The 13,601-nt window shown below is 49.8% G+C and overlaps 3 gene segments (V, D, J or C); all 3 read left to right on the top strand.

The window, feature by feature from the left end:
• Positions 1–4,084: 4,084 nt before the first annotated feature.
• LOC128627654 (immunoglobulin lambda variable 1-40-like) lies at positions 4,085–5,434 on the top strand. The segment is given in 2 exon segments: positions 4,085–4,204; positions 4,312–5,434. Coding segments are annotated over 2 exon segments (420 nt in total).
• Positions 5,435–8,204: 2,770 nt separating this feature from the next.
• Positions 8,205–8,777, top strand: LOC119046265 (probable non-functional immunoglobulin lambda variable 5-48). The segment is given in 1 exon segment: positions 8,205–8,777. A coding segment is annotated over 1 exon segment (450 nt).
• A 2,610-nt stretch (positions 8,778–11,387) lies between these two features.
• On the top strand, positions 11,388–12,028 carry LOC119040840 (immunoglobulin lambda variable 8-61-like). The segment is given in 2 exon segments: positions 11,388–11,518; positions 11,622–12,028. Coding segments are annotated over 2 exon segments (438 nt in total).
• The last annotated feature ends 1,573 nt before the right edge of the window (positions 12,029–13,601 follow it).

Raw genomic sequence — 13,601 nt, 5'->3', positions numbered from 1 at the left:
TGTCCACGTGACCTGCCTGCATCTGAGGGAGGAGAGGCCTATGGACTTGTTTGAAGTTAGGAGACCAAGTCAGGTTATCAAAGCAGAGCCCGTCCCTTCACTTTCAGTCTCCGAGCTCAAGGCTGCTGAGCACCCTGGGCCCCAGGGACCCAGTACAGGGCGGTGAGATGCCAGATGAGGACACAGGTGTGAGAGGAACTCCAGGCACAGAGTGGCCCAGACCTGGGGCTGGGAGCCTGCGCCTTCAGGTGTGAGGTCATGGGGAAGAGGGTTCGTCCAAGGGAAAATCTGGGCCCTGAGATCAGGAGGCCTCTCAATGGGACAGGAGAGGGTGGGGGGGTCGTCTACGTTCCCTGGGGAATCGCTGAGCCTGCTCCAGGGTAGTAGGGTGGGTCCAGGGATGAGTCAGTCTTGGGGACAGAGTCCACGGTGGTCAAGGCAGAACTGGGGACACAGAATCCAGTGTACCTGAGTCAGAAGGCATCAGAGTGTGTAGAATGTGTCCCTGTACCAACAGTTCTGGGGAAAGTCCCTCAGGTCCCTGACTATTATGATAGTCGTCAACCCTCAAGGGCTCTGACTGAGTCTCTGGCACAAATGTGCCAAGTGGGACTCCTTGCCCATCACCTGGCTGAGGCCTAAGGAAGAGGCTGGTTCTCAGAGCCACTCCTGTGACAGCAGCCCCCACCTGTCCACGGAGCTGCCACCTGTGGGAAGCTGCCACCAGTGTCCCCCCTCATCTGCTGGGAGGGGGGAATGCCCCCACAGCTGCCTGCTCAGCTCGGCCTGGGGCTTCGTCTGCGGCAGAAGCTGCTGCCACTGTGTGTCAGGTTCATCTGGGGCAGCCCTGGGAGTGAAGGTTCCTCCTCCCTCCATGTCCTCCAGTCACTCACCACAGCCCAGCCCTGGGCAGGGGACCTGGGGGACAAAGGCCTATGTTCCTGTCAGGCATGGAGAAAGAGTGTCCTTGCCCTGAAGCTCAGGGCATGAGGTGGGAATCTCGCTATGTTCCTGTCAGCCCTGAACTGTGACCCAAAAATCCGGCGTCTCCATCTGTATGTCCAGAACTTACCCACGGAACCTGCATCCGTGATCCTGGAGGGAAAATTCCAAAGATCCTCCTCGCAAATCACAGTTCCCTTCCAGAGCTGCCTGTGCCTGTCCTTGGAGATTGTGACACACCCTTTGATGGACCAGGTGGGGCAGCCTGGTCTGTGGGGGGTGTGGGTCGGGACAGCTGATGTTCCAGGGGGGAATCTCATGTGCCCGAACCTGTGGTCCACCTGACTCTGACCCTTTACACCCTTTGCAGGACCCAGAGCCCAGTGGTCCATTTGCGCCACCCTGTGTCCACATATCAGAGGTGGTTCCACAGAACAGGATCGTCTGTAGCATCAAAAACAGCTGAAATAGAACAGAGACTTGAATAAAGAGCTGTGTGTGAGTTAGTGTGTCTGCAGGGCTGAAGCGATAGGGCAAACACCTGTCTCTCTCTCTTCATATATATACATATACCAATATATACACATGCAGACACACACACATATATACATACACACATATGTAATCTCAAGAAAGTAATAAATGTACACACACACATATATACATATCTCAAGGAAGTAATTCTAAGGGACTGTTGCACATGACTGGAGACTCTGGGGGACCCCAACCCCTCCCCGTGGACTGGCTGGTTGGAGGCCTGGGGAGGACGAGGACGTGTGTGGTTGGACTCTGAGGGCCATCTGCTGGCAGAGCTCCGTCTTCCTGGGGAAGGTCCGTCTTGGCTGTATCAGCCCTTCCACTGACTGGATGAGGTCGTCTCACGTTATAGACGATAGTCTGCTTCCATCAGCCTAATGGCTATGGGATTAACACACTTCAGACATGTTCACAGAAACTACTAGAATAAAGTGTATTGTGGAAGCTGACAGAGCATTAACCTCCCCAGGCCCCTCCCTCTCCTCTGACTGTGGAATGGGACTGCGGGTGAGAGGCTGCTGGGCCTTAGCTCCGGGACTGAGGGGCAGGGATTCCGACCGCCTGCCCCATGTCAGGGACTCTCCTTATCCGACGTTACACATGAAGCAGCTGCAGCTGAAGCTCCCTGATGCTTGGGCTCAGACAGGGGCCCCTCCTGCTCTGCCGCCTCCCTGCAGTGTGGTCCCTACCCTGTGCACACAGGTCCCTGCATCTGTCCCTGCTCATCCAGCCTCCTTCAGGGGCTGGGGCCCAGGAAGAAAGCAGAGACCTCCCGCCCTGGAAGAGGCAGCGGCACTGGATCCGATGGTGTGATATTGCTACATGGGCCCTGGTGATGCTTCATGAAACTCCGGGCCACTGAAGCAACCACATCCTGGGGTTGTTGGTGCTCTGTTAGTGTCCATGTCACCTACAGCAGAAGCCCCTGAGGACAGCTGGAGGATGAAGCTGAACATACTGACCAGCATACCCCAAGGCCCTGTCTTCTCCTGAGCCCCAGCCCCAGCCCCAGGGGAACGTGAGTCCACCTCTGGGGCTCCCACAGCCTCTCTCCCCAGAACAGCACTAACGAGAAGGTCAGTTCTTATCCTTATTGTCACATTTGGAGGATATTTTATCACTTTATCAAGTGAGGACTTGAGAAAGGGTTTGTAACCCATTGCTTACGTCTTCCCACCCCCAGCTCGCACAGGGCTTTTTTCTGAGTTTATGTGTGGATTTGGCTCCCACACTGACAACTCTCTCCTTTCAGAAACCCCTTGGTCACTAAGCTCACTTCCCATCTGCCACTCCCAACATCTGTGTTGTGATTCCTCCAGTGAAATAAGCTGTGGGCAAAGTGAGTCCCGTTCCCCAAATCTTAGCTCCTCTATGTGTTATATCGTTCAGGCTCCTGTTTCCAAGCTTGGCTGGCACATGCACCCACCATGTGGGGCCAGGTCTCAGGAACAAGGTCACCTGTGGCAGCACCGTAGAGGTGGACAGCATGGCCCAGGGACAGCAGCAGCCCAGGAGTGACCGGCTAGGAGACCTGTCTCAGAGCCACCATTTCAACCAAGAACAGCATTTCCAGTGCATTGCTATAAGTATTTGAACACAATTTTCATCAGTATTTATCATCACTGAATTCTCAACTCAGTCTTATTGAGGTGACTTGTATATACAACAACATACCTGCATTTAATTAAGTTTGGTAAACAGCATTAATAAAATCCTCTGCCAGCAATATAGATTTTTTCATGGACTTTTTAAATGTTTGCCCTTTTTACTCCTACAGACAAGCCACAAACAATGCCATAGGGCAAGGTCCCAGCCAAGTTTGACTGTGAACTTGAGGACAGGCTCCCAGGAGGGATTGCCGCTCTCAGTGTGGGGGGACTGAGGGTCTCCTGCAGGTGGGATAATGACAGACAAAGGTTCAGACAGCGTCGCACACTAGAGATGAGCAGGGGGCTTTCTCCCCATAACTGCCCGGTCCCTAGAGAGAAGAGGCCCTTTCTCCTCAGTTCTGCTGGGGACCCACAGGGAAGGAGACCTCTAACAACCAGGGAAGTAGGAGCCTGTGTCCTGCACAGAAGGGGACATGCCTGCCTTGGGCCGGTCACTGCTCTGGACATGATACTGGCCTAAGGCTTTATGTTAGAGATGCCATGTCATTTCTGAGCATGGACAGCCCAGTGAGGTGAGGAAAGGCTTACCCTGAGGTCTCTGAGGACATCACTGATGTGCCCTGGAATGATGGAGAGGCCACAGAAGGGGACATGTGGCCTGGCCCTAAGGCAGTTTCAGTGGCCAGGAAGTGGAAATCTGAGGCTTTGTTTGAGAGGTTCTGGTGACCACACATAATGGGAGTCTGGGCACTAGAGGGCGCTCAGGTGTTGTTTCTGAGGGAACTGGGGTGATCTGAGCTGGGAGCAGCCAGCCAGTTGGGGCTGAGAGATGTGACTTCCCCAAAGCACAGGTCTCACAAAGCCCCACCCCTACAGACACCCCTGGTGTCCTCAGGCAAAGGCAGGTGGTTTGGGCTCAGGGAAGAATCAAATAGCTGAGAAGGTGGGGTGGGGGGACATTTGCATAAATGGGTCCTCTTCTCTCAGTACAAAGGGAGGGGAGAGGTTTTGGGAAAACCTGCTTCAGCTGTGGGGCTACAGAAGGCAGGACCCAGGGATGGTCTCCACCATGGTCTGGTCCCCTCTCCTGCTCACCCTCTTGTCTCACTGCACAGGTGACTGCACATGGGGACAGAAGATGGACCCTGGAGAAACTCACGCTGTATTTTCTTCTTTGTCTCTAGACCCATAATTACCATCTGCATGTGTCTTTGTGTTGCAGGATCCTGGGCCCAGTCTGTGGTCACTCAGCCGCCCTCAGTGTCTGGGAACCCAGGAGAGACGGTCACCATCTCCTGCACTGGAAGCAGCTCCAACATTGGGGGTAATTCTGTGAAGTGGTACCAACAGCTCCCAGAAAAGGCCCCCAAAGTCCTTATCTATAGTAATAGCAATCGATACTCAGGGGTCCCTGATCGATTCTCTGGCTCCAAGTCTGGCAGCTCAGCCACCCTGACCATCTCTGGGCTCCAGGATGAGGACGAGGCCGATTATTACTGCCAGACCTATGATGATGATCTCAGTGGTCCCACAGTGCTGCAGGCCTGTGGGGAAGTGAGACAAGAACCCCTGTGGCATCTGTGAGCTGGGTGAACACTGCAGCTGCTGCTGCTCAGGCTCAGCCTGTGCCCTGTGACTTCTGCTCATTCTCTGGCTGCTGTACTGACCCAGGTTCCCCCAGGAACACTGTCTGGGATTGAAGGCTGCTCTGTCCTTTTTGTCCTCAGAGTCACTCACAACAGCCCTTTCCCAGACTAAGTATCCTAAACAAAACTGGAAGTTCATTTTCCCACAAGGTAGAGACAGTTTACTTCCAGACTGGTTTGTATTCAGTTTTTATTGTGATGTTCAAAGAAATAAAACATTGTGTTGGGCCCCTGAACCTACCATGGGGCCTGAGCACTGTGTGTGCTGTGTGTGAAGGATGAGTCAGCCTGGTCTGCATCTCGTGTTACAATGTTCTTCAGTGTAATCACTGCTGACTGCTGTATCGTCTTCTGATTCTCAGTGAAAATATGTCCATGTAGAAGTGTAAAATTATAACAGATTGGTAGTGTGAAGAGGTAACAGATGAAGGAGGTGGCCCATGTGTTCAAAGGGAGGGAAAGGGGGCCAACTTTCAGTTGGGAAATGAATGGTTCTGGGGACATCATGGACAGCACGGGATGAGTACAGAGATGCTATGATCATGCAACTATGAACTGCAGCTAAATGTGCAGACTCCAGACATTTGCAACACAAGAATGATAATATTTCTATCGATGTATAGTGTCAGATGTCAACTAGACTCACTTTTATGGGAATTTTTTGTAATATGTATCCATATAGAACAATAATGTTGTACCCTTAAAACTAGTGTAATATTGTATGTCAATTATACCTCAATAAAAATATAAAGTAAATGATAAAAATAAATTCAAATCTTCTTTCCACAAAAAAACGTGTGTGTGAATGTTCAGAGCTGCTTTATTACCAGTCTCCCCAACCTGACAACAACCAACAGGCCGTGTGTGGGTGTGTGTTACAGCTGTGTGCAGACTCACCCAAGTGGGAGCAGCGGTGATGTTCTCCAACAAGCGGCCTCTTTTTTAAAGGCCATGTGATTCAGATTATGTTTCTAATGATGTCACAATTTGGAAGAGGCAACACTCTAGGGAGAGTATGAACATCTGTTGTAAATGTGACTGCGTGAAAAAAAAAGAGGAACAACAAAATTATTCTATATAACAGTCTAATGGCACCTAAATGGCACTGTGACCTTGTCAAATGCTTTGAAAACTGAGAAGCACAATGACAACCTTAACGTGTGCACATGACACGCAGTTTAGGAGGTTGAGGGTCCCGTGGTGGGATGCGGAAGTGACAGGTGCCCATCAGTTTGCACTGTGAAGGCAGGAGCCACTGCCCTGGGGAGAAGGGGAAGGAAGTTACTGACCGAAGTACCTGTGACAGTGAGGGCGCCTGTCACACTAACAGCAAAGGAAACTGCACATGAAACTGTGCTGCAGGTGGTAAAGTGGATTCCCAGGGTGTCCAGGTAACAGTGCAGGTGTGGCTGTGCTGTGCACTGTCATAGTGGGTGGGCACCGGTGGGAGCCAGACTACTGCTTCGGGAATGGAAATCGGGATTTATCACCAGGGGCAGGAGGCGTGATGCTCCAGGCAGTGACATATTCAACTTGCCCATACGAGTGTGAGATCAGGTTTGGTTTCACGGGCACGTATGATTGCATATGGAAATATTTACAAATTTGCAAGTTCCTGCACTAGTTTACTCTAAATATTTCATTACCTTGTCTGTTGAGTGGAATTGCATATGATGGTGCCCAGAGTGATGAGCCTGCCTTTACCCAGATATTGGCTTCCAGAACATTCTTAAAAAAAAGTGATGGCTTCTTTGCAGAAATGACTTGGGGGGAGGAAGGGGGTTGGGAGAGACACGGAAAAGGAGAGAGACAGTGAGAGAGACACACACAGATGTGGATGCTGTTGTTCCACTTGTTTCCACATTCATTGGTTGCCTCTTGCATGTGCCCTGACCAAAGGTAGAGCCTTCAATGTTGCCTCATAGAGACGTGTTCTAACCGACTGAGATGCTTGGCCAGGGCCTGATTTATGCTATAACTGCAAATTTGTACCTTTGAACTTCTTCTCTCATTTCTGTCCCACCCTACCTCAGCCTCTGGAAACCACTGATTTGTTCTCTGTATCTTTTGTTTATTAGGGTTTTTTTTGTTGGTCAGATTATACGTGTAAGTGAGATCATGGTATCTGTCTTGCTGTTTGACTTATTTACATGGCACAATGTCGTCAAGTTTTATTCATGTCGTGTCAAATGACAAGATTCCATTTCTCTCAAAAGCGCTTTTGTACATTGATTTAACATTATGTATTATGTATGACATGATCTTCAGCCATTGACCCATCAACAGATTTTTAGGTGATTTCCATATATTGGCTATTGTATAATAATGCTGTCCTGGACCTGGGGTTGAGCATGTCTTTTAAAGATGTTTCAGTTTTCTTCAGATAAACACCCACAAGTGGAATTCAGCATCGTTCCAGTTTTAGGAATGAAGCCCAAGGGACCATGTGCAACCTTCTGAGCTGCAGAGACCAGCAGGGCTCTTAGGGCTTCAGGCCCTGGTGAGGAGTGTGGGCTGAAACCAGCAGGGGGCGCTCTGGGACTGCCCTGTGCTCCATACACAGTAGCTCAGTTAGGCCTCTACTCAATGGAGCCTGGGGCTGGGGGAGGGGCTGGAACTCACTGACTGTTACTCTGCAGATGGGTCCTCTCTGGCCTGGCAGATCCTCTGAGCAAAGACCTTTGTGTTCTCTCAGCAGGTGCTTCCTCCCCAGGCTTTTTCTTTCTTGAATTATATTTTTCCCATTACCACTCATTCTTTCTTAATCACCTCCCCCCACCCCAGCCATCACCCTACTGTTGTCCATGTGCATGAGTCCTTTTTCCTTTTTGTCTCAGTCCCTCCCCCCTCTGACCCTCCCCCCTTAGCTGTCACCCTGGTCTGTATCTAAGAGTCTGTCTCTGTGTTCCTTGTTAGTTCAGTTTGTTCCTTGGATTCCACATAGGAGTGAAATCATATGGTATTTGTATTTCTCTAACTGGCTTATTTCACACAGCATCAAATTTTCTAGGTCCATCCACACTGTCGTAAAGGGTAAAGTTTTCTTTACTTTTACGCAGAGCAGTATTCCATTGTGAAAATGTCCCATAGTTGTTTTATCCACTCATCTACTGAGGGACACTGAGGCTGCTTCCTATCTTGTAGACTATAAACAATGCCACCATGAACATAGGGCTGCTAATGTTCTATCAAAGTAGTGTTTGAGGTAAATTCAGATGCTCTGTAAGGCAGTGCTACCCTGAATGTACCTGATCTTCTCTGATGGATGTTATTTTTAAAGGGGTGAAGCCAACCTCCATCCTCCATTGTCTGGGATGGGAGCTGACCTCGAGCACCAGGGCTCAAGAAAGGGGTGGGCAGCCCCTGGATGGACACACATTTGCATGGACGGCCCCTCCCCTGGCAGTGGGTGGGGAGAAAAGGAGGCCTGGGCAGCCCAGCCCCACTGTGGGCTCAGGGGCTGTGAGCACCATGGCCTGGGCTCCTCTCCTCCTCGTGATCCTCTCTCACTGCACAGGTAGGGACAGGCACGGGGACCCTGCTCATCCTTTTGTATCTCTCCTCTCTTGCTCAGAATTCGTAGAATGGTACAGTTTCTTGACCAAGTATTCAGTATGTCTTTGTCTGCAGGTTCCCTCTCCCAGCCTGTGCTGACTCAGCCGCCCTCCCTCTCGGTGTCTCCTGGAGCCACAGCCAGACTCACCTGCACCCTCAGCAGTGGCATCAGTGTTGGTGGCTACTACATAAAGTGGTTCCAGCAGAAGCCAGGGAGCCCTCCCCGGTATCTGCTGGAGTATAAATCAGACTCAGAGAAGCACCAGGCCTCTGGGGTCCCCAGCCGCTTCTCTGGATCCAAGGATGCATCGGCCAATGCAGGGCTCCTGACCATCTCTGGACTGCAGCCTGAGGACGAGGCCGACTATTACTGTAATATGTGGCACGAAAACAGTAAAACTTACACGGTGCTGCAGAGTCACGGGGAAGTGAGACTAAAGCCCTCCTGTGCTCTTTCTGCCTGTGGCTGTCACCCCTGATCTGCCTGAGACCAAGTCGAACTGAAGGTGTCATATGTTGTCACTTCTTCAGTGGGAAACTGTTTTCAAGTCTCGTGGGCACAGGACAAGAGACAACTGGTGATGAGAGAGTTCTAGCAACTGGGCCTGAGCAGGCAAGGGCTGGGGCTTCCCCATGTCATGACCCAGATCTTTCTGCTCCTCACCCTCCTCATTCATTCTACAAGGAGCTTCATTGTGGGGAGTGAAGGATGTCCCTGGGGGACAGTCACACTGCCCTTTACTTTTGTCATCTGGACACAAGAAGTGGGTTATTTCAGTCTTTCTACAACCTTCTGTCCCCAGTTCCAGTGTCCTGGGTTAGACAGTTCCAATCCTGCCTTCGTGCACGTTCTCCAGGTCTGTGTGTGTGTGTGTGTGTGTGTGTGTGCATGTGAGTGTGTCAGGGGGATGATCTCTGACACTGAGTCTGAGCCAGAAGCATAATGACACATTTCTGGGAAATCCTCAAGAAGGTCTTCCAGGATGCTCTTCCTATGGAGTGGCCATTCTCTGTCTCCTAGCTTTATTAATAAACTCACTTTCACTTTAAACTCTAAAAAGGAAGGTATTTCAAATACCTGAAATAGAGGTATATAGTCTAATCTAATTCATTAATTATCATAAAAGCAGAAACCCCCCAACAGGAACAGTCTGAGGTTTCAAAATTATAGGACATCATTTATGAGCATAGGTGGACAAATACCTCAAGAAACCGGTAGAACCCATGTTATATCAAGAAAGACTTGCTTGTCCACGAGGGAGGACACGGGCTGAAGTTAGGGCTTATGAGATGTTTCTGAGGAAGAGGAACACGGGTTTTGGAGGGAGAGCAAATATGAAGAAGTCCTGAACCACATGGCAGATGCCCCACTCAGAGCTCTCACAGGTGTTGCTGTGACCCACCATAAGAGGACAAGATGGTATAACCAGACATGATGTCACGGACTCATTGATACTGCAGCCCATGGTCCATGAAGTGCACCAGCAGGGTTCTTTCAGATGCACAGCTCAGTCCAAAGGAAAGCTCTTAGCTGGGTGAGGCAGTATCACCCCAGAGCCACCAGGGGGCGCTGCGCTCCACCTTCCTGCCTTGTGATGGGTTCCTGGGCCCCCTGGGTTCCTCTCCCATATGCGTTCTAACAACCCTCAGTTCAGCACTTCCTCCCAGTTGCAGCCCAGGTTTCCCCACAGCAGAGAACTGCTTTCAACCCTAGTGTCTCAGACAATTTCCGAAGGAGGCTCAGGGCTCCCTGCAGATGTCAGGCACCCTGCAAGCAGCTGTGAGGGTCCAGTGTGTTCACCAGGACACTCATGGTCAAGGCTGTGGTCCTTCACTGTCATATATTCTGATAACATGTCTGGCTGGTCCAGTTCCCCTTATTTCAGGGACAGTAATGCCTACTAACTTCTGGAAACTGATGTTATTTATATATTGAGATATTTCAATTGCCTTTCCAATGATTTATTTTTACCTTAAATTTTAGACCCTTCTCCTTCTCAGATACGACATTTATAATTATATAATATTCTCCATTGCATCAAATGTGCATTTGGTTACTATACACATACAGTATTTCAGTAGGAATCATTTTATTTTATGTAAGTTGAGCATCATGAACACAATGATGTGAACAAAAAGTACATTGAAATTTCATTAATCAGGTTACTGGAAATTAAGAAATAAATATGAAATCATAGTTTTGATATCATACTGTGATGAAAACAATTGACAGAATTATCTTCACCAAATACTGAAAAAAATTATATCTCCTGCCACCTTCCCTCCCCCCAAGTCTGCCTCCTTCCTGTCCATTCCCTCTGCTCCACAGGGGACAGTGGGGACCCAGGTGGTTAAAATGTTCCCTGGTGTTCACACTAATAACTCTAGGCACCACGTGACTCTCTTGTTTCTAACTATCAGGCATATTTTCCTTATTTTGTTATAACCCTTCTTTGTTGGGATAAATCTCATAATTTGATGGCGATGCTGTTGCCTTTCTCCTCAAAGCCTGCAGCCATGTGGAGGACACTCTGAGCACCATGACTACAGGGAGCTGAGGGGAGCTGGCACCCACACCTGGGGGACAGCTACTGCCCTGGTCCCCTGACTGCTGTACCCACAGAGCTGACAGGGCTGTGTCAGTGGGAGACTCCTGTCCCTTCACACTCCTGACACTAGCTCTGCGGTTCCCTAGTGGTCTCAGTGCTGGAGGCAGGAGACCTGCTAAGAACCCACAGGGAGGGCAGGAAGGGGTTCTACCAGAGAGGCCAGAACATGGTCAGATGGATGGGGTTAGGTTCGGGGAAAACAGAGCCTCTGGGGCTTGTAGGTGAGACTGCACACAGGTCACTGCTCAGTTCTCCCATTTTCCAGAGGGGAAATTGGGACTGAGGTCCCTGGGGACTTAGGGAAGCTGCTTGGGTGGAAGACATCCAGCCAAGTGCCTCACTCAGTGTCTCAGTCACTGTGCAGTCACTGCTGTGTGGAAGGTGCCAGCACCTAACTCTTTCAATATAACCCCCAGGGGACATCAGGGTGACACTGGGGCAGGAGGACAGAGGAAGCTGATTTGCATGAAGCACATTCTTTTCCTAATTGGTCTGGGAGGCAAGAAAAGGCCCCAAGGACACCTCCTATCACCCCAGAAGCCTGAGGAGACTCTGTCCTGTGAGTTTCCCACCATGGCCTGGACGGTGCTCCTGCTGGGACTCCTCACTTACAGCTCAGGTCAGAGGAGGGGACTCTGCACTCTTGGGGGACACAACAAAGCAGGGTCTCGGGGTGATCTTGTCTCTCATAACAACACCAATGTTTTTCGTATTGGTTTTAGGTGTGGATTCTCAGACTGTCACCCAGGAGACCTCACTGTCTGTTTCTCTAGGAGGCACAGTCACACTCACCTGTGACTCTAACTCTGGGTCGGTCTCTAGTAGTAACTACCCCAGCTGGTACCAGGAGACATCAGGCAAGGCTCCTCGACTGCTTATCTATAGGACAAACAACCGGTACTCTGGGGTCCCTGAGCGCTTCTCTGGATCCATCTCCGGGAATAAAGCCGCCCTCACCATCACAGGGGCCCAGCCTGAGGACGAGGCCGTTTATTACTGTGCTCTGTATTACAGCAGCCCCTATAGTTTGCACAGTGCTCCAGAGTCACAGGAAGTGAGACTAAAACCTCCCTGGGCTCCTCCTGCCAGGGAACCTCACAGCTGCTCTGCCTGAAACCAAGTCTAATGCAGGGCTCACACCTGGTGCCACTACTGCAGACACAACCTGAGCCATCTGGCCTTTCCCTCATCCTCACTGAGAGTCACCATCGCCACTAAGTCTTGGCTGTCCCTGTCCCAGAGGCAGAGAGTCCTTTCTGGGAGAAACGTCTCCCAGTGGTTGGTACTGGCCATGCCAAGCTTGAGTACGGTTGGAATGATGGGAATTTAGGAGTGGGAAAATTTTAGTGTAAGGTCCTAGTTAATATGCCTAGTAGTGAATGCATGTGAAAAGCGATTGTTTTGGGAAGTGCAGGTACGGTCCACCCTGACTCCAGGAGACCACACCCATGCACCTTCATGCTCCACAGAGACCATAAGTGATCAAGGTGGTCTCCATGCCATTGTGTTCCAGGCAGAGACAGGGGCACAGCTGACCCTCAGAGTGAGAATGCAGTAGGTTTTTTTAATATAATTTCCCCCTAATTCCAAACCCCTCACTGCTCTTTGTTCTCTGTTATAAAAAGGCTGGATTGTAAGGAAATGTAGGACAGTGTGTTAGGGCACAGCCCCACCATCTTCTCAGATCGCCTGCCATCTGAATAAAGTGCCCATAGACGCTCACTCCCATCTCTGTTCATTAGGACTGGTAGCTGACAGGCAGCACAAACACCCCCTTTTCTAGTTTCAGAGACGCAGTGATGGTTCTTCGCTAGTTATTTTAATGGGCTTTTAACCTCAGAAATAAGCAGCAATTGAACACTAGGAAGGAATCATCACAAATTAACAAGAAAACAAAAATGAACAATCAAATTAAAAAGAAACATCTCTAATGGTCCTCGCTGGGTGGCTCAGTTGGTTGGAGAATCATCAGAGTCACAAAGAGCTCGCAGGTTCATTTCCCAGACAGAGTACACACCTAGGTGACAGGTGTGATACCCAGTGGGGAGCATACGAAAGGCTACATAGCAATGTTTCTGTCTCACATGTGTCTGTCTGTCTGTCTCCCTCCCCACTCTCCTGTCCTCTCTGTCTAAAATAAATAAAATCACCATGTACTTGAACAAGGATTTTAACAATGCCAATATAAAAACACTTATAATGGAATAAAAAATAAGAAATACTTAAAGATAAATATAAAAATCTGACCGTGTAAAATGAGAGGTATGAACTTTCCTGTTCTACATGAAGGAGACCTATGTAAACGAAGACATTTAGTTTATGGTCAGACACCAAGTACCATCATTTCCAAGTGTCTTTATACACTCACGGTGAGAATTTCAGTGACATCCAGTTGTATTGAAAGAACAGGTAGGAAATCTCAGCAAAGAAGTGGAAACTGTAAGAAAATCGTGGAGGACGTTAGAGCCCTGGGAACATACTGCTCCATGTCCACGTGACCTGCCTGCATCTGAGGGAGGAGAGGCCTATGGAGTTGGCTTGAGGTTAGGAGACCTAATCAGGGTGTTGAAGCAGAGCCAGTCCCTCTCTGCCAGTCCCTGAGCTCAAGGCTGCTGAGCACCCTGGGCCCCATGGACACAGGACAGGGTGGTGAGATGCTGGGTGAGGGCACAGGTAACAGGAACTCTAGGCACAGAGCAGAC

This window comes from Artibeus jamaicensis, unplaced genomic scaffold (genome assembly GCF_021234435.1).
Source record: "Artibeus jamaicensis isolate MK-2021 breed Jamaican fruit bat unplaced genomic scaffold, CSHL_Jam_final contig_1256, whole genome shotgun sequence".
Taxonomy (NCBI): Eukaryota; Metazoa; Chordata; class Mammalia; order Chiroptera; family Phyllostomidae; genus Artibeus; species Artibeus jamaicensis.
The sequence above is the reverse complement of the archived record's forward strand: the minus strand, read 5'-3'. Positions and strand labels throughout refer to the sequence as shown.